The 22343-nt window shown below is 39.4% G+C and overlaps 1 protein-coding gene across 2 annotated transcripts in view; it reads right to left on the bottom strand.

Annotated features, from left to right (window-relative positions):
• The window catches only part of ARHGAP26 (Rho GTPase activating protein 26), a 474825-nt gene that overhangs the window by 178625 nt on the left and 273857 nt on the right, over positions 1–22343 (bottom strand). For both annotated transcript variants that reach the window (XM_068979311.1, XM_068979312.1), the window contains exons 13-14: positions 15953–16018; positions 11634–11708 (exon numbers count right to left, since the gene is read on the bottom strand). In XM_068979311.1, the coding sequence (XP_068835412.1) occupies positions 11634–11708; positions 15953–16018 (141 nt within the window). The remainder of the gene's footprint in view (positions 1–11633; positions 11709–15952; positions 16019–22343) is intronic.

Genomic DNA, 22343 nt, shown 5'->3' with positions numbered 1-22343 from the left:
GAGACCAAAAGAAAGCAGGAGTAGCAATGCTCATATCAGATAACACAGACTTTAAAATAAAGGCTGTGAAAAGAGACAAAGAAGGACACTACATAATGATCAAAGGACCAATCCAAGAAGAAGATATAACAATTATAAATATATATGCACCCAACATAGGAGCACTACAATATGTAAGACAAATGATAACAGTATGAAAGGGGAAATTAACAATAACACAATAATAGTGGGAGACTTTAATACCCCACTCATACCTATGGATAGATCAACTAAACAGAAAATTAACAAAGAAACACAAACTTTAAATGATACAATAGACCAGTTAGACCTAATTGATATCTATAGGACATTTCACCCCAAAACAATGAATTTCACCTTTTTCTCAAGCACACACAGAACCTTCTCCAGGGTAGATCACATTCTGGGCCATAAATCTAGCCTTGTTAAATTCAAAAAAATTGAAATCATTCCAAGCATCTTTTCTGACACAGAAAAGATCTCAATTACAGGAGAAAAACTATTAAAAATTCCAACACATACAGGCTGAACAACACGCTGTTGAATAATCAACAAATCACAGAAGAAATAAAAAATGAATCAAAACATACATAGAAACGAATGAAAATGAAAACACAACAACCCAAAACCTGTGGGACACTATAAAAGCAGTGCTAAGGGGAAAGTTCATAGCAATATAGGCATACCTCAAGAAACAAGAAAAAAGTCAAATAAATAACCTAACTCTACACCTAAAGCAACCAGGAAAGGAAGAAATGAAGAACACCAGGGTTAGTAAAAGGAAAGAAATCTTAAAAATTAGGGCAGAAATAAATGCAAAAGAAACAAAAGAGACCACAGCAAAAATCAACAAAGCCAAAAGCTGGTTCTTTGAAAGGATAAATCAAATTGACCAACCATTAGCCAGACTTATCAAGGAACAAAGGGAGAAAAGTCAAATCAATAAAATTAGAAATGAAAATGGCGAGATCACAACAGACAACACAGAAATACAAAGGATCATAAGAGACTACTATCAGCAATTATATGCCAATAAAATGGACAACATGGAAGAAATGGACAAATTCGTAGAAAAGTACAACTTTCCAAAACTGAACCAGGAAGAAATAGAAAATCTTAACAGACCCATCACAAGCACGGAAATTGAAACTGTAATCAGAAATCTTCCAGCAAACAAAAGGCCAAGTCCAGAAGGCTTCACAGCTGAGTTCTACCAAAAATTTAGAGAAGAGCTAACACCTATCCTACTCAAACTCTTCCAGGAAATTGCAGAGGAAGGTAAACTTCCAAACTCATTCTATGAGGCCACCATCACCCTACTACCAAAACCTGACAAAGATGCTACAAAAAAAGAAAACTACAGGCCAATATCACTGATGAACATAGATGCAAAAATCCTTAACAAAATTCTAACAATCAGAATCAAACAACACATTAAAAAGATCATACACCATGACCAAGTGGGCTTTATCCCAGGGATGCAAGGATTCTTCAATATCCGCAAATCAATCAGTGTAATATATCACATTAACAAATTGAAAAATAAAAGCCATATGATTATCTCAATAGATGCAGAGAAAGCCTATGACAAAATGCAACATCCATTTATGATAAAAACTCTCCAGAAAGCAGGAATAGAAGGAACATACCTCAACATAATAAAAGCTATATATGACAAACCCACAGCAAACATTATCCTCAATGGTGAAAAATTGAAAGCATTTCCCCTAAAGTCAGGAACAAGACAATGGTGCCCACTTTCACCGCTACTATTCAACATAGTTTTGGAAGTTTTGGCCACAGCAATTAGAAGACAAAAAGAAATAAAAGGAATCCAAAATGGAAAAGAAGAAGTAAAACTCTCATTGTTTGCAGATGACATGATCCCCTACATAGAAAACCCTTAAGACTTCACCAGAAAATTACTAGAGCTAATCAATGAATATAGTAAAATTGCAGGATATAAAATCAACACACAGAAATCCCTTGCATTCCTATACACTAATAATGAGAAAATAGAAAGAGAAATTAAGGAAACAATCCCATTCACCATTGCAACGAAAAGAATAAAATACTTAGGAATATATCTACCTAAAGAAACTAAAGACCTATATATAGAAAACTAAAAAACACTGGTGAAAGAAATCAAAGAGGACACTAATAGATGGAGAAATATACCATGTTCATGGATCGGAATAATTAATATAGTGAAAATGAGTATACTACCCAAAGCAATCTACAGATTCAATGCAATCCCTATCAAGCTACCAGCGATATTTTTCACCAGAAACTATAAAACTCCTAGAGGAGAACATAGGCAAAACACTCTCCGACATAAATCACAGCAGGATCCTCTATGACCCACCTCCCAGAATATTGGAAATAAAAGCAAAACTAAACAAATGGGACCTAATTAAAATTAAAAGCTTCTGCACAACAAAAGAAACTATAAGCAAGGTGAAAAGACAGCCTTCAGAATGGGAGAAAATAATAGCAAATGAAACAACTGACAAACAACTAATCTCAAAAATATACAAGCAACTCCTGCAGCTCAATTCCAGAAAAACAAACGACCCTATCAAAAAATGGGCCAAAGAACTAAATAGACATTTCTCCAAAGAAGACATACAGATGGCTAACAAACACATGAAAAGATCACTCAACATCACTCATTATCAGAGAAATGCAAATCATAACCACAATGAGGTACCATTTCATGCCAGTCAGAATGGCTGCGATCCAAAAGTCTACAAGCAATAAATGGTGGAGAGGGTGTGGAGAAAAGGGAACCCTCCTACACTGTTGGTGGGAATGCAAACTAGTATAGCCACTATAGAGAACAGTGTGGAGATTCCTTAAAAAATTGCAAATAGAACTGCCTTATGACCCAGCAATCCCACTGTTGGGCACACACACTGAGGAAACCAGAACTGAAAGAGACACGTGTACCCCAATGTTCATCGCAGCACTGTTTATAATAGCCAGGACATGGAAGCAACCTAGATGTCCACCAGCAGATGAATGGATAAGAAAGCTGTGGTACATATACACAATGGAGTATTACTCAGCCATTAAAAAGAATACATTTGAATCAGTTCTAATGTGGTAGATAAAACTGGAGCCGATTATACAGAGTGAAGTAAGCCAGAAAGAAAAACACCAATACAGTAACACATATATATGGAATTTAGAAAAATGGTCATGGTAACCCTGTATGCGAGACAGCGAAAGAGACACAGATGTATAGAACAGTCTTTTGGACTCTGTGTGAGAGGGAGGGGGTGGATGATTTGGGAGAATGTCACTGGAACATGTATAATATCATATAAGAAACGAATCGCCTGTCCAGGTTCGATGCAGGATACAGGATGCTTGGGGCTGGTGCACTGGGATGACCCAGAGGGATGGTATGGGGAGGGAGGTAGGAGTGGGGTTCAGGTTTGGGAACACGTGTATACCTGTGCCAGATTCATGCTGATGTATGGCAAAACCAATACAATATTGTAAAGTAATTAGCCTCCAATTAAAATAAATAAATTAAAAAAAAAAGACTAGATTCGATACTTAGCAACCTGATAAGCAAATCTGTTTATCAAATTATTTTCTGATTATAAAAGCTGTATCTCTTAAAAACTTTAATCATTTTCCATATCTAAAGCTTAAAAATCCAGAATATCTATAGCCACATCTGTTCTAAGTCCTAAATGCTATTGCTATCTTCTGTCTCTGTCTCAGGAGAACCTGCCTGAAGCATCCCTGTAAGCAAAGGTGACTGTGGGAGGAGCAGAGAAGAAGGGGAGTGTCCATCTGTGGCCTCCATTCTCTAGGAACTTGGGACTGTGGTGAATAGTGCCCTTACTAGCTCTCAGATGGGTCAATCCTCCATCCAAACAGTATACTAGCTCCCGGTTCTGGTCAGCATTTGTCTGCTGTCCTTTACTGGTAAGTAAAACTGGAAGTGCACAATGTCAGGGCTTCTTCTCTTCTAGTCTTCAAAGATTTCGGGCCGTTTCTGCAAGCCTTTACATCTTAGAAGTTGTCATAAGCATATCTGTTACTTCAGCATTTCTTCAGAAAGAAGATTTGCTTGCTTTTATTTGTGATACTCTGTGAAGGGTGTGAGAAAGGAAAGGCACAGAAAAAAGGCCCCAGAGGAGCCAGAAGGATGGTTCATGGTTGGATCAGAGATCAGTGAGTGAGGCACGCTACTGTGACCTGAATCTTTAAAGCGTAGCAATTCAAACCTTCCATGATTTCTCTGTAGCACTGACCTTAATGTTAGTTAAAAAAAAAAAAAAAAACCCAAAAGACAAAACAGGATAAAGTCACAGGATAAGAAAAAAAAAACAGCAACACTAAACTTGCATTCCCTCAACACCACTGTGAGAAACTATAAAGACACACACACACACACACACACACACACACACAGATATACAGTTTCAATAGCACAGAAAATAAGGCTCACAATCAACATTCTACTTGTCCCTAGAGGATCATCCACCAGGCAGTGTTCAGGAGAAGCCGAGAGGAAGACCCACATTGGGGAACTATGTGATGGGTGACTGCTTTCTGCCTGCTCTGAGGTACAGCCCATGCTATCCCACGGAAGGGGCACACGCTGCACTGCACCTATCCCACCACAGCACAGCTCAGTGTCGAGACTGCAATCCAGGCAGTGAGATGAGACTGTGACAGAAGTAGACGTGTGTCTGCTTATACAAAGGGAAGTGAATTCAGGAGGGGAAAGTTCTAGAACAAATATGAGAATGACAAATGAATAACCACAGCATACTTCAGATTAACCAGGAAGTAACTCCACTTCACCCACAACCATGACCAACCACAACCAGGAGAAACCTTTTCAGGAATACAGGTAGGTCCACACTAAATGAAAATTTTCAGAGTACCAGAAACGTGGATGGAATCATGTATAATAGTGCTCTAATTTCATGTGACAGGATGATTCTAATAGGAATCATGAAAACAGCAGCAGGATAAGGAGAGTCTACTCACAATGAATTCAATTGCAAAGGTTTATAAACCACTCTGTGTTCAGGTGGATTTAAAAAGAAGATTAAAAAGCTGATAAAATACTTGTTCACATAAAACACAGAAACCAAAGCACTCACAAACATTTCACAAAGCATCTGTTCTACATATAAATAAAATTCAGAAAAATACGGATGCTGTGAAATAAGACATCAAAGCAAAAAAAAAAAAAAAACAAATAATAAAGGTGAAATGTAGAAGGCAGAAAGGTAGAAATGAAAAGAGTTAAAGTAAGTCAGTAAAAACACTGATAATTCAATTACCAAATTAAAATGTGCATTATAAATAGCAAAAAAAAAAAACCAGCCCCAAAGAAATTAAAACAGATGGCATGGATATGAGGTGCAAATTTTAGAATGTTTGCTTATGATGCAAAGAATCAAGACAGAAAACAATATTAGAAAGATGAAAAATGAAGATAATTATGTTTTTAAAATATTAAGAATTGAAGAATAACAAACAGAAAGAGAATTTGCTTTTCTTTAGAAAACCGTGTGTGAAAACTCCTTCACTGGACCCCCAATATGTGTAAGAGAAGGACTAAATGGTGATATTTAAAGCAATGGAGGGACTTCCTTGGCGGTCCAGTGGTTAAGACTTAAGTGATTAAGGGTGTGTGGGTCTGATCCCTGGTTAGGGACCTAAGATCCCACATGCCTTTCAGCCAAAAAAACCAAAACACATACCAAACAGAAGCAATATTACAACAAATGTAATAAAGACTTCAAACAAGGTTCACATGAAAAAAAGCATCTTTAAAAAAATAAAATAACAGAAAGGGAAAATTTTCCTCCTCATTGACATATGGTTATTTGTCAACTGGGTAAGTATTTGAGGAAAAGTAGGGCTAGTTTTCATTTTTCATGGATATATTCCAGATGGCTTTTAAGGAAAAGAAAGTTTTTGCAGTCCTAGAATGGGGAAGGTCTTTTAGGCACAATCCATCTATGAAAAAGACTAGGACTTCATAAAAATATTATAAATATTCATAAGACAAAACAAAAACAAAAGTACCCATATAAAGTTCAAAATAAATTATATCTGAAAGAAAATATTGGTAACATAACTTCCATATATAAGAATGTCTTAAAATTGAAAGATGAATACATCAATAGAAAACTGGCTGACAACACAAATAGGCAATTCACTTAAGAATAAATATCAGCAAGAAACCTAGAAAAAAAAAGCCAATCTCACCCAGAATATTTTTTTAAATACTTATAATTTATATGCAAAAAAGTAACAGAGAATGGTATGTGGTAATGGATACTCTGACAGCAAGATTGGGAATATCAATTAAAGGCCTTAAAAACATGTACATACCTTGACCTAGAAATTCAACGTCTTAAAATAAACTCTAAGGAAATAATTAAATATGCATATAAAATTTAAAATAACAACAGCTAACATTTATTGACTAACATGTAGAGGCTTTGGACTCAGCAACCCACATGCATCTTTTCTTTAATCCTCTCTTTATTACAGAGGCAGAGGCTGTTAATACAGATAATGAGACAGAAGACTAGATGGGCTTAAATAATTTGTGTAAAGTCAAATGGACAAGCAGTTTAATTATAACTTGCTCAACTCCAAAAGGCATGCTCATAACCTATGCTATCCTGCTTTTGTGGGGATGTTCACCTGAGCACTTTCTAGAATCATGAAGAACTGAAAGTAATCTACAGATCTGAGAAGAGGAGGCTAATTAAAATGTTATAGTACATCTATACATATGTGACCCAAAAAAACCCACTACACTTTAGAAGAATATAACAGAAAATAGACATTATACTGTTATGTGAAAGAAGATTGCTAAAAAGCAGCATATATGCACCATGTGGTTTCTAAGCATTTCTTGTTATATGATGGGACACTACATTTAAAAGGTGACAGTAATATGATAAAATAGTCAATGCTGCTGCTGCTGCTGCTAAGTCACTTCAGTTGTGTCCGACTCTGTGTGACCCCATAGATGGCAGCCCACCAGGCTCCGCCGTCCCTGGGATTCTCCAGGCAAGAACACTGGAGTGGGTTGCCATATCCTTCTCCAATACATGAAAGTGAAAAGTGAAAGTGAAGTTGCTCAGTCGTGTCTGACGGTTAGCGACCCCATGGACTGCAGCCTACCAGGAAAATAGTCAATAAAGACTATCTATAGTCTGAAAGACTTTTATTTCTTCTTTGCTACTATGACTTTTAATCAGAAAAAAGGTTTTTAAAATCTGTACATGAAGAGACAGACGTATACTGAACATGCACAGACAGAGCTATCTATGTTTTTTAAATGCTGAATCTAACTTCATAAAGATTTACCTTCACTTAACATTCAGGGGGAGAAAAAAACCAAACAGTACACACATGGAAGCCACTCCATTTCTAAGAAGCTGTAAATCGGCTTCCTCTTGACACTCTTCAAAGACATGGATCAAGGGCAGCTCTTGGGATGACACTAGCAGGCCACATAGCATATGCTGTGAGAAATTCTGGCAAGCATTCTTTAGAAACTCGATTCTGCGAAATACAATGTTTTCAAAGTGTGGCTCTTCCATTCCTCCTCCCACCTAACATCCCCCAACTTGAAGCAATCAAAGGAAGCTTCTGGTTTTGCTTAATTCTAACTCTCATTTTCAATAATAAAAACATACTCTTCCACTTTGAGAGACTCTGACCAATAATCCAAATCTTAGTACCTGGTATATAATACAGCATCCAGTGAATACAGAATGAAGGAATAGTGACTGAATGGTTCATACTCAGCCCAGCCGTGTCAGGGAGAGGTTTTGGAGTATAAGAATTATATTTTTTTACACTCTTGGCTAACCCAGTCTAGTACAAGTATGAAGAACTGATGAAGATGAAGGGAGACACAGCTCTGCCTTCAGGTCTAGAACTTCTCTGGCCTAATGGGTGATCCCTCAGTTCCAAGAGCTAAACTGTTCAACTTAATTGACAGTGAGAATCTCAGATATCCTTCTCAACACTTTTGATTAAATCTTGCACTGTGGTCACCTCTCAGCTCTGGTTGAACCTCAGTCTGGAATCCAGTCTATCTGTAATGTCCTCCTGGCAGAGACAGCTGGCCTTGTGACTTTCAGCTGTTGGTTATTAGTTTCTCATGACATTTCTCAGATGTTCATGATTATTTTGTCTGTCCCTAGGAAAACTGATGAAGCGAGCAGGACAAATATCTTGTTCAAAGGTCACTAAGTGAAGTGATAAAAACAATATCTTTTCATACCACTCTTTGCTTAGCACACGTGAGCTAAGATGGTTGGTTCTCTTTTAAATTAGCAACCCCGTCTAAAATGTCGTATTTCTTTTCATTAGTGTCATCTTACACAATCATCTGCTGCCTCTGAAATCTCTCTGCCCCTTTGACTCCCCTGTATTTAGTTGGTTACAAGGTCCTGTTGATTCTCTTTCTCCAGTCCTTTTGAGGCTGTGCTTTCTTCCTGACCTCAGAGCAGCTCTCTGGTTCAGCAGTTGATCATGTATGCTCTGCCTAATCTATCCCAACTGTCTTATTCCTCCATGTGTTTCCAAGATCACATGCATGCTCCACATTGCTGCCAGCATTATTCGCCTAAAACTAGCCTCTGATCAAGTTACATCTATGTTAACCATATACTTAAAAAAAAAAAATCACTCAGAAGCATTATTCCAGAAGGCACTCCCCCATCATTCTATTAATAATCCTGCTCAGTCCCCAGGATGCTATGGACCAACCTACCTTCCCACCCCACCCCTGCACACCCACCAACCTCCCAGAGGTGGTGTGGGATCAGAGACAAGCAAAGGATCCAGGCCATTGGGATCTTTCTGCTATAGGTCATGCAACTGGCCTGAAGACTGTGAAATGAATCACATGGATGGCCCCATATGGATCAGTCAAAGTCCATCCTTGGGACCTTCTGTCAAAAAGATCAAGAAAGACACTCTCCACTCACTGATGCAAGTTCCAAGGACCACTAAGGCTGGTTTATCTATTAACTTTCCTGCAGAGAATACAGCAGAGAATATAGGAAGACAAGGGCTCACAGATAATGAGACACCAGAAAAAAGAAATGGGAAAGGCTGCAGCAAACGTGGAGCCACAGGCCATGCCATGCTTCTGCCATCTTGGACTCACCAGTAATGTGAGCAAATAAATGCCTATTCTGAATTGTCTTCTTGATAGTTTTGTGTAAAAAGAGTACTCACACAAACAACTCCACTACTTTGAAAATTTAATAGCATCTTACTTCCTACAGAGAAAAAAAAACCCTGAACTCCTCAGAACAACATTCGAGTTCCTCAATCAAAGGGGTTATCTCAGATTTCCAGCTTTAATTCTCCTGTTCCAGTCTTAAGTATTTTCAGATATTAAAATAATAATAATGAAATCAATACTCTTAGTTCATAACATTTCCTGAATCTGAATTATACTTCTGTTCTCCCTCCAATACTCAGACCTTCAGACCCAGCTCCCACTGGGCACCAGCATCATATCTTACATAACAACTTTCATATGTAAGCATAACTGCCCCCTAACTGGATACTCTGTGAACAAGGAATGACTCTACAAAGTTTCACCTCTAGCACCTGACCATCTCCTTCAGAGAGCAGACACTCCACAAATGTATGTAGCTCTGATTGGAAATGAAAGACTAAGGATAGATACCTGTTAGACTCTTCATTCTTTCTTACATTAGAACTTTTCAAAAATTAACCGTATTATTGTACAATCCAGCAACTGCACTCTTGGGCATTTATCCTATAGAAACAAGTTAGTCTTCATTACTTTGTAATTTTATACACTTTACAAAAACCTGTATAGCTGTTTTATTCACCCACAGAGTAGAAACAATCCAGTCATCCTTCATTGGGTGATTGGCTAAACAAACTCAGGTACATCTACACCATGGAATATTACTCAGCAAAAGAAAAGAACTCTTGATACACAAGACAACTTGAACAAATGTCAGAGGAATTTTGCTGACTGAAAAAAAGCCAATCCCAAAGGTCAAACAGTATATGATTCCATGTAAATAAAATTCTTGAAATGACACCTTCATTCTTATTTTTTGGGCTTCCCTGGTGGCTCAGACAGTAAAGAATCTTCTGGCAATGCAGGAGGCCTGGGTCTGGAAGATCCCCTGGAGAAGGGAATGGCTACCCACTCCAGTATTCTTGCCTGGAGAATCCCATGGACAGAGAAGCCTGGCAGGCTACGGTCCATGGGAATGCAAAGAGTTGGATACGACTAACACTTTCTTTGAAATGACAACAATCACAGAAACAGAGAACAGATTAGTGGTTGCCAGGAGTTAAGGATGGGGTTGAGGTGAGAGATGAGGCAGATGAGGGCAGCTATAAAATGGATCCTTGTGGTGACTGACCTGTTCTGTATCTTGATCACATCAGTATCTTGGCTATGATACTGTATTATAATCTACTGTTAAAGTGGGTTAAAGTATCCAGGATTGCTCTATGCCTTGTAACTGCATGTGAATCTACAATTATCTCAAAATAAAAAGTCTAGTTTAAAAAAAAAAAAAACTAGCTATATCTCAAATCTAAAATTAGATTCTCAGTGCAAGAGTACCTCACAAAGAATCATAGTTTCCAACAACAGATCTCACGGCAACTATCATACATTAGAGTTTTGCTTAAAAGAGGTGAGAAGAAAAGAGAATTTTCTTGATCAATGTGAAAGAAGAGTTTTCTTTACACATAAAAATTATTTTCAGAAACTGGGATGGCAAAAAGAAATGACAAGTACTAACAAAGAGAAGTGTCCCTGCCCAAAACACTGAGCGTGGATCCTGAGCAAGTCTATCTCTAATAGTGCATGGCTGGACTTCCACGGGGATGAGTAAGAGCCACCGATCTGTGAAATCTGATCCGTTTGCCATTTAGAGCCATGTGACTCACTGAGGCTGCCTGCATTCATATCTAAAAATACAGGAAATCTGCAGCCTAGGCAAATTTGGCTCATTGGCTCAGGGCTTTTTGATTCAAATGCTGCACATTTAGAGATAGTGGTTTTATATTTATACCAGCCAGCTGCAAAGGAGGTTCTGTTGCTCAAATGACAGAAACTAGGTGGAAGTCTAGAAGCAAAGAGGATCAGAAGACTTATCTGCTTCTATACATTTATCTGGAAGTCACAGGATGACACCTTCTCAGTCACTGGGAACATGAGATCTGAAGTTCTCTGCAAGCTAGAGAACTAGCTTGGGGAAAATGGGTGTGCCCGTGAAATGCTGGTCTTCAAAGAAGACAAAGGGAGTGTCATGAGCTATTAAAGACAGAGTAGGGTGTGGCAGTCGCATGCGCAGTGGAGCACCACTTGGACTGGTGGCAACCAACTCTACAGGCAGAGAGGGTGTGCCGCTGTGGACCTGCTATTTTTTGTTTGGTCTAGTCCCACTCAGTTATCTCCTCCAGTAATGCCTGAGGCCATGACCACTGGTGAGTAGGACACTTGATATCTGGGAATTACCTCTTGGACACTCGAATTCCTTCTCAGGAGGCTCCCCCTTCAACCCTTGGGAACTGCCTGGCAGAGCCCCTGCACTCACCCATCAAGACGCTCAGCAGCTTTTGCACTCTGGAATTGACCCCCACAATTCGGTAGAGCCCTTGCTCATTGATCCCTGAGAAGAGAAACAGTGAAGATTTAATTAGAGGCACGTCAGAACACCAGTCAGGCCAGCCTAGCCAAATGCACTTTTTTCATTTTCTCAGGACTTCTAAAAGCTTCTCTAATTAAAATTCCCTGTCACTCAGCTCTGCTCTTAGCGAAGGAGTGGGATTTGGTACAGCTGTCTAGGATTTCATGGGTGTGCTGCACACTTCAGCCCTTGTGTTAGTTCAGTCATCACAGAGGCACAAAACCAAGGTAGCATCTGAAGAGTTTTAAAAGATGTGAAATATACACATCTCCATATGTCATATTTAACCAGTTTTTTCATTTAAAAAGTCAAAAATAAAACGATAAAATAAGTTCACACTACAGACAAGGATAAACACTTTATAACCTATTTTTGCATACAGAATGCAAATACTGAGGTGTTGGGGCATTTTATATTTTGGACAATGTTATCAGCTAAGGCTGAGAAATTAGACAATTCATTCATCTGTGGTGCAAATTTCTTTATAAAGAAAAAAGTCGACCACCTTTATTGAACCCAAGGAAACATGAAAATAGGCTAGAAGGGGTTCACCTTCAAACACCCAAACAAAGAACCAAAACTAACCAGCCTCAGAACTTTGTTCATTGAACTGCAAGGATTAGATCACCACTCACCGCATCCTTTACATCCAGACCAAGTGGAATGACGTGGTGAAATGACTTTTTTCCTACTGGTCCCAAGCCCATTATATCTGACACTTCTCAATTAACTGGTCTCCTGTCGCTTCTTATTCCCCTGATGGTCATCCTCCACTTAGTACCCAAAAGGAGCTTTTCAAAGTGTCAGTCAGTTCAAATCATCTCTTTTCTTAAAATCTTCCAATGACTTCCCACTGCATTTGGATCAAATCAAAACTGACCATGGCCTGTAAGGCCCTACACAGTTGAGCACAGCCCGTCTCTGACTGCTTTATCAAACACCTTTATGCTCCTCCAGCCATGTGTGCCTTCTTGTTACTCCAACATGCAAAGCTTATGCCCTCAAACCACAGCCTCTGCACAGGATTCCCTCTACCTGGAGCATTCTTCTCCCACATCTTTTCACCACTGAGGTCTCAGCTTACATGCAATTTTTTCGGTCAAGAAATCCCATGACTAATACTATTCGCCACTGCCTTAACCAGTTTTCTTTTCCTTATAGTAGTCAACAGTATCTGAAATCATCTTTATTATTCAATTTCTTGTTTGCTTTCCCCCCACAATTATCACGTAAACTTTAAGTACAGTGAGTCTATCTTCTTCACCATTATATCCCCAGTACCTAAATAAGTCTACAATATAGGACAGAATGAACAGAGTATTCATCAGGGCCACTACTTTGGGACCAAAACAAAATTTCCTGGAAGAAATCTGGGAAAAGGCTGACCCTGCAGTGTTTTTAACAAGGCCTTTATAGAAATGGAAGTAATAAACAAAAGGAAGTAGTCCAGAACGGTAAGATTTTACAGCTCAAATGGACTACAGAAGCATGTACATCATCCTGCACGGTTCATGGGCTAGGAGACCCCGGGTCTCCTGAGGGATGGGCCTCAAGTTACTGAGGAGCAGAACCATTATTCAGGGCTGTGGGGGCTTGAAGGGCTTATCCTTTCTGCAATGTCTCCACGCCTTCTGTCTCTGTGCTTTCCTAGAGCTTCACACACTTCCAGCTCCTAGTGGATGACTGACGAACCTCAGCATGCATGAGGTCTGTTCACTCACCTCTGGTCACCACCAATGGTGGTGGCGTGTACATACATGCACCGCAGTAGGGAGATAACCCACGGCCTCCCAAGCATTTATGCGAAAATGGCGTTAACTCACACTGTCCTTGTTTCCTCTTTGTGTTAAACCTTCTTTTGATGTTAAAATATATCACATTCATTCTCTTTTTAGAGGGGGTGGGGACAAGGAGATGGAGGCTGAAAGATCAAACCAATCGGTGACCCTCTTCTTCCTCTACTAATCACTGCACATATTTTCTGGTTTTACATCAGAAAAAGTCACCTCTTGAGCTGTGGGTTTGCATTCATCACACAGACTGTGAAGGAGTTTAAATGATTAGGAGATGTTGCTCTCAGTTTTGGTGGCCGAAAACTGAGAGACATAGGGGCTGGTCCACCTCTGCAGAAACTTGAACTTCATCATGGAGGGGAGGGGAGGGGAGCTCACTTTTGGCTCCATTTTTATACTTTCGCCCTTGTTAATCCTGGCATGCTGCAGTCCATGGGGTCACAAAGAGTCAGACATGACTGAGCAACTGAACTGAACTGAACCCTGTACCTCTTATTTCTCATTCCTTTAAAATGACAAGCAAATCAAAATGCCTATTGAAAAATTACCTTAGTAACACACTTTAAAAAGTGTCAAAAGTGCAGTTATGGAAAATAGACAAATCCAAGGAAGACAGTGAAGGACACCAGAAACTGCCACTCACAACACAAGTTGTCCACGCAGGCATGATCCTTCCTCTCCTTGCCGTCCCCCGAATGGGTTCAGAGTGGACAGGCTGGTTCATAACTAGCATTTTTCACTTAATATACATTAATGAAAACCTTAGGTTTCAATAAATATATTTCTACTGCATTTCTAGTGATTCAGAGTGTTTTACTGCATGGATGTAGCACATTCTCGGTTTAACCAATTTTTGAGACATTTGGCCAATTTCTGTTTTTTGTTTTGTTTCTTACCTTAGCACTACTGTATAAACATCTTTATGGCTCAACCTGGCCCATGACCTTATTTCCTCAAGATCAATTTCCAGAAATCTCACCTTCTTCTATTTTATATTCTCTGGCTATGTTTTACACATCTTTGCAACTCTTTATTAAAAGAAGGTATAGCACAAATAAGCAAACTTAAAAAAAAATAGCCCACATTATAATGATTACTTTGGAAAGAATAGATTTGGACTAGATGCACAGGAGTAGAAGTTTATATGGTTAGTTAGTTTCATTTTGTTTTTTTTTCTCCCCCTCTACTCAATGCTTCATAGCCTTTAATAAAATGCTTGTACTTCTAAACTTGTAAGAGTTAAGGATCCTGTTTTAGAAGACAGAACTTCCTCAGACAAAAGGGCTGGAAGGTTGAGAGGTTGGAAAATCAATAAGATTACCATCTTTGACAATGGTTCAAATCAAATCCAGTGGAAAGACAACAATCAGCTTTCCTCAGGAATATAACAGACAACGTACTCAAAGCTTGAAACTGCCAGAATTGAGAAATCTCCTCTGCGGCTGTCTCCTCTGGGACAGAGACCACTGATGAACCAGCTTCTCTGACCTCAAAGTGCTGCCCCTATGGACCCAGGAAAGGTCAACGTGTGACTTCAGCACCACTGCAGGAAACCAGGGGCCTGACCCTTTCTCCTTACCTAGATAGTGCCCTGGGCAGGATTCCTAACCTGGGGTCCACAACCCCAAGAGGCCCACTAGAGAATTCAGGGTGTCTATCAACTTAGAAAAACAATCACAACTTTATTTCCACTAACCTATAATTGAAATTGAACATTTTCTTCCATTACAATATAAGCAACAAATCACAGCTTTAGCAGTACATGCAACTTGGTTGAAAACCAAAGATATTTTCCTAACATGTTACAACTGTCACTGACATCTTAAACTATTTCTGAATTATGCTAGCTATCAGACCCACTGCCGGAATCTGATGTGTAAACAAAGAATTGCATATATTATTATATCACAACCATGGGTTTTAGTATTTTAGCTGAATTTCAGTAACTTCAGTAGCTTCCTTGGTGGTTCAGATGGTAAAGAATCTGCCTGCAATGCAGGAGACCTGGATTTGATCCCTGGGTTGGGAAGATCCACTGGAGAAGGGAATGGCTAGCCACTCCAGTATTCTTGCCTGGAGAATTCCCTGGACAGAGGAGCCTGGTGGGCTACAGTCCATAGGTCCACAAAGAGTCAGACATGACTGAGTGACTAACACACATCAGTAACTAGATTCCTTATAATTCTATGTATTTGATATGCATGTATTTAAAACAGTCTTCTGATTAGCTGAAAAGGTTAATGACACCAAATGAATCAAATCAGCTGAGAGCCCTTGTGCTTCAGAACAACACAAGCTGTGGAAACACACTGCCAGTGGCATCTGGAGAGTGAATGAGTCACTGGAGACTGGCAAACAGCAGGTAGCAGGTCTGCCACCTCGCCAGATGTGTGACCTTTGCTGAGAACAATGCCATCTGCTGAACTATTTTACCTCTGGTTTCCACAGCATGGATGCATTTCTTGATGATGCTGAAGCCAATGCTGTCCAACTGTGCAGCTGAAAGAGAAAGAAGAAGGCAGTCAAGGTGCTGGCCGCACACATACCAACTCTGAACAGGGCTTGACCAACCCAGCATGACTCAGTCCCATGGTGTTGCTAAGGATTCTTTTCTTTTTTTTCCACTGAAAGTACAGGAATGATTCAAGATTTAAAACTGCTAGCATTCACAGAGAGCTTACCATATGCCAGGTATAGTTCAAAGTGCTTTGCACATATTATCTCATTTAATTTTCATGGTAACTCTCTGCAAGGTTATCGTCTATTAACAGCAGAAGAAATGCAGCACAGAGTGATGAGTACTTTACTGAAGGAGTAACCAGGCAAACTTTAACTTGTTTTGCTATTGTCAGGAGCTTTAGGACTAACTGTGTGCTGGTCTCCTTCATAAAGCATAAATTAAGTGCTCAATAAATGTCAGGTAAGTGCTTCACAGAGCTCACCTTGTTTAATCCCAGCAAGTCCTCTAGGTTGGTACCATCGTGAGCCCAAAATTATACAAGAAGAAACAGATTTGGCAAAGCTAACTATCTTGACCAAAGCTGCAGAGCTAATACGTGGGAGACTCACTCCAGAGCCAGTACAACCTTAACTGCCTTAAAAGTGACTCTGAAAAATAAAAAATTTTAAAAAAATAAAGTGACTCTGAGTTCAAAGGAAGAATAAAAGTCTGCTCAGATGACTAGAAAAAGGGGAAAAAAGCAAAACTGACCAGGGGAAAAATTAAAATAGCCAAGGACAAAGAAGGTATCTAAGGGAAAAGCACTAACGTGGAAGACCCACCCTCTATGCAGTAAACCAGCAGGCGGTGACAGGTTCTCCATCTGCTCCAAAACACCCTCTTGTCACTCAGAAAAAAATGACAAGCAGCACCAACTTTTCCACAATGCAGAACCAACTGCCAACCTGGCAACAAGGCTGAAAACCCAACAAAATTCATTCCCATGCTCTGATTACCCAATGGTAAGATGTGCGTGGTAATCTTTAAGAATCTTTGACCTCCTTAGGATATTAGGACAAGATGTTCTACAAACCAGTGATCCGAGTGGAGAAGGGAATGGTAGGAAGAAGGAAAGTAAATATTTATAAATGATTTGTTGTCATCCCAGGGCAAGAAATACGCTTGTAAAATAGGAGAACTGAGCAGAACTTGAACTCATCTTGGATCTCATCCAAATGGAATCTCTCCAATTCTTAATGTAGATGGTTGAATATAGGTCCAATGAAGAAAAAAAATCCTTTAAAAATCACTGAAAATTCACCAAATCAAACCAAAAAGGAACGGTAATTTCCCCAAACTTCTTTTCCCAAACAGAACCAGCTTTAGCTCTTACATGTGTACGTATCACTCTGTGGTACTTATTATTAAACATACTATCTCTAGGATAGTAAATAAAGTACCAGAAAAGGGGGGGAAATGATGTTTTTCTTCCTGGAGAGCACTTGCTGTAAAAATCATTGTTCTTATTCTCTTAAAGCTACAAAGAGTCTACTAATTCAATCCCTTGTTTCTTCTAGTATGAACCAAGTGTTTACTCTGCACATTGTGTTGTATATAGCTTTCTGACTCAGAAAAGGATCATTCTTCCAAATGAAGCTCAACTCATACCATTGAGTTTTCTCAAATTTTATGACAAACTATAATACATAGTCTAAATATCTACTGGAATCAAAGCAACATTTTTTCAAAATGATAACTAAGATATAATTCACATACTGTAATGTTCACTCATTTAAAACTTACAATTCATTAATTTCTAGTATATTTCAAAGTCATGAATCAATCACCATTCTCTACATAACATTTTCAATACTCCCATGAAAATCCTTATACACATTAACAGTAACTCTCTATTTCTCTCCTCCCTCAGCTCCTAGAAACCAGAAATCTATCTTCTGTTTCTATAGATTTGCCTATTCTGGACATTCCATGTACAAGCAATCATATAACATGTGGTCTTTGTATCTAGTTTCTTTCACTTAGTATAATGCTTTCCAGATTTTTCTACAATGCAGCATCAATACACTTTACTCCATTTTATGACTAAATAACATTTCATTGCCTGGATATACCACATTTCATTTATCCATTCATCAGTTACCATTTTTGCTTTTTGATTATTATGAATGCTATTAGGAACACACTGGTGTACAAATCTTTGTGTGAACATATATTTTCATTTCTGTTCATTATGTGCCCAAGGTTAGAAGTGCTAGGTTATATGGTAACTCTATGCTTAACTTTTTGAAGAAATGCCAAACTGCTTTCTAAAAGTGCTGGACCACTTTACATTCCCACCAGTGACATATGAAAGTTCCAATTTCTCCAGGTCCTTACCAACATTTATTATTGTCTTTTTAATTACTGCCATTCTGGATATGAAATGGTATCTCACTGCAGTTTTTACTTTCATTTCCCTAATGACTAGTGGTGCTGGGCACCTTTTCATGTATAGGGGAGGATGTTCATTCCTTTATACAGTAGTCAGAATAGAACCTACTGGCAAGTATTCGTCAGAGGGGAAATTATTTTCTATACTTAAGGATGCTTCCTAAATGTCCATAACATGAGTCAATAGTCAGTTGAAGCCTTTTGGTTCTTCTTTTGAGAGATGGCTAGGATTCTTGCACAGGGATAACAGTCAAGGAAGTTTGGGAGAAAAAGAACGGAAGTTGTGGACAGTGCTCTGGGGAGTTGCTGAGATGAATTCCAAATTTGGAAATTTTAAGGTTAGGTTTGTGAACATGGTCATGTTCTAGGCATTAATGAACTTCTGCTCTGGACAAAGACTACTTTGCTTCCCTACCTCATGAACATGGTTAAAATTAGAAATAACTTGGCAGCTGACAGTGATGACCCCAGTGGCCGGAAGATACATGCTCATAAAGCCACATACTACCCAGCTACTGGAAGAAATATGGACAGAGCTAGATATAACCCTGCAGAGACAAATCAGTCCTTGACCTTTTCTCATGGAACTGTGGGAAGTTGGCTCCTTCTCTAAGTAGGTAATAGCTGATGGAAAAGAATACAATGCTATCCCCCAAGTATATTCAGAAAAAAACTAAATTCCACTAACCCACACTAATTACACTTATGTCTTTTGGAAAATGGCAAAGAAAAATGCCCCCCACCCAAAATCTCTGAGTAAATGTTCCTTCTTTAGTTTTCCCAAAATTAGAGGTTCTCCAATTCATTTTATACCAGCAAAATCTTTTTCATGAAATAAATCTTACAAAGATTTGACGCGTAAAGGCATTACACATATAACAATATTAGTATTTTTAGTTGTCTAAGTTCAAATGCATATAACAAATTCATAATTGCCAAATCAAATGCTAAGAGTTCAAGGTAACACTGTAAGCCTCTAATGTGTTCAAGCTGCATACTGGTGATAATTACTACAGTTTCATAAACAAAACTGTGTTAAGAAATGGAATTAATATCAAACAACAGTCCTAATAAGGAACTCATGAAAAACACTTTAACTATCACTGTTGTAAATCTCTAAACTGTAACTGGTATAAATTATTACACTGACCCCTACCCTGGCACTTCCCTGTATCTCTCTATCTCTGGTGCGCACATACACACACATACAGACAAATACACAGGTTTGAATTCTATTCTCATCAGTCTGAGTTTCCTTCTGACATCATGATTAGGTTACTGATGATGAATAATTTCTTTCCTATTTAACATGTACTGAGTACCACTGATGTGACAGGGACTACAGTGAATCCATAATCAGATCATTAGTCCTGATCACTGTCCAGCAGATACACAATCTAAGTTAATTGAGATCTCCTATTTGGAAAACCCAGTTCCCACTATTAGGTTTAGAACACCATCACCACTGAGCAGAGTTTGCTAATAACAGAAAAAGTCTGAGCAGCCTGCCAGATGGAAGCGGCTGTCCTTAATCCCTTCAAGCAGGTGATTCAGCTCTTTTACTGAGCCCAGGCTCAGAAAAGGTCAGGGATTTATTTGCAATTGCTGTATCCTTATAATCTCCAGAAATAATCTCTCATTAAATATCTACTAGGGTTGCATTATTCCCTTAATTTGACTGGCAATGAGTTGTTGCAGGGCCGGTACCTCCTAGGCCAGACACTCACTGTCTGGCAGCTAAGGCCTGGACTGGCTTACCTTTCTCAGCCATGAGTTCAGCTCTGCCTAGGTTTACGCAAAGGGCAGGCCAAACAGTTGTCAGAAAATGAATATTCACAGAGCTCACACAACACCCAGGCTGACCTGCCAAGTTAGAAAAGGGTCATCCTCTTAACTGTCATGTCAACTTTTGAAGCATTATTTGTTTTTAGATGAAGTTAAGGGCCAGGGTCACACAAAGCTATTTTCTCGAAGTTTCATGGGGAACAGAAGGACATGGGACAGGCAGCTTGACTCTCAGTCAACCTGGAGATTCTTAGGGCCAAAGCGGGAGGAGGATGTCTAGCAGACTATTTGGTCTCTGCTTACCATGCCCAGGGTATGAACTCTGAGAAGAGGGAAACAGGTTAGATCCAGAAACTGACTGCTTTACTGCAATGGGCTTAAAACAGCAATATACTTTAGGATCAGTCAAATTGTTTAAAAGAAGGAGGCTGGTGGGTCAGGTATACACATGGATTTTAACATAACCTTCAATGCCCTGTTCTGCAGCTTCTGGTACCTCATGTTACCTCATATGAAGCTTTCCTTGGCCTTAAAAAAAAAAAAAAAGAAGAAGAAGAAGCATGTAGGTGATGCTAAAGAGTGAAAGCTACAATAAAATCATGAACTTAACCTTTGGCACTTCCCTTCTTTCTTGTCTGCCACATCCAAGTTATTCCCCTCAGTTTTATCGCCTAATGCCATCTTAATTTTATCTAGTTCTCTCTGCCTTCACCACACCACCCTGGTCCTTGACCCCACATCTATTACCAGGACAGCTGCAAGGCCCTCCCAACTGGTCTCCTTGGCTCACACCTCCTCTGGCTCCCTCCAATCTGCCCTCAACCCTTCCCTTCAACCCTGCAGTCCCCATGACCTTGACAAAACCAGACCACATCACCTCTCTGCCTAAAATCATTCAATGGCACCCAACTGCTCTTGGAAGCATAACCCTGGCCCCTAAAATGGCCCACACAGCCCTGCATGGTCTGGCTCCAGCTTGGTCTCATGGCCCTCCCCCAGGTCTCAGTATCCCAAACACACTGGCTTCCTCTCAGAGAATCCAATTAACCACACTTTCTCCTTAGCCTTTGCACAAGCTTTGTTTCACCCCTGGGAGCCCTTTGGCCCATGTGACTCCAAATTCTCAGGTCTTCCCCTTCAAGTATCATCTCCTGTAAAAAACCTTCTCTGACCCCTCCACCTAGGTTGATGCCTTCCTTAGCCTCTCCATCAGAGTATGCAGCATGAGGACAGGCCTACAGTTATTTGTACAATCCTGCAAAAGATGTCTACCAAGCTGGATATGCATTCATAAAGACAATGGTCCATATATAACTTTACTGATTTATTGTTATTACTACTAAATCTCTGTCATCCACTGTCCACCATAATGCTGGAAATGAAGTAGAAGCATGGAACTTTTCATTTGGTGTAACTTTTCATTCTCGACACATGGATCTGTAAAGTGGTGACTGAATGGTAGGAAGAGTGGCAGAGAGGCAGTGTGGCAGAGTCAAAGTGACCTTTCAAACTTCAACTGATGTAAACCCTCTGAAAGCAGACAGGTTATCTAAGCTTCTGGTCCTCCACTTTTCCATCTTTTGTGAGGATAAAAAGTTAAATAAAGAAATGAATGGCTTAATCTAACCACTTCCTTCCTTCCTGTATCAATACAAACAGGTATTACCAAGCAGTACAGCCCTAAGAATCAGTCTCAGAGAAGGGAAAAACAAAAACTATGCAAGCCAAGAACAGAGGAGATGCAACTATGCAACAAAGAACAGAGAAGACAAAACCAAGTTTAGGTTTCCTGGACACTTTTATTAATAGAAATCCTTTGCTTGCACATACTAAACTAGGCCATCTAAACAGTCAGACAGGACTTCCCTGGTGGTACAGTAGATAGGAATCCACCTGCCAATGCAGGAGACACGGGTTCAAGTCCTGGTCCAGGAAGATCCCACATGCTGTGGAGCAACTAAGCCTGTACCACAATTACTAAGCCCTCACTCTAGAGCCTGGGCTCTACAGTGAGAAGCCGCCATAATGAGGAGCCTGCAAGCCACAATGAAGAAGTAGTCCCCACTCACTGCAGCTGGAGAAAGCTCGAGAAAAACAATGAAGAACCAGTGTAGCCAAAAATAAAAATAAATAAATAAAATCATTAAA

The sequence above is a fragment of the Capricornis sumatraensis genome, chromosome 9 (genome assembly GCF_032405125.1).
Source record: "Capricornis sumatraensis isolate serow.1 chromosome 9, serow.2, whole genome shotgun sequence".
Classification (NCBI taxonomy): domain Eukaryota; kingdom Metazoa; phylum Chordata; class Mammalia; order Artiodactyla; family Bovidae; genus Capricornis; species Capricornis sumatraensis.
Note: the sequence above shows the minus strand (reverse complement) of the source record. Positions and strands in the feature narration are given on the sequence as shown.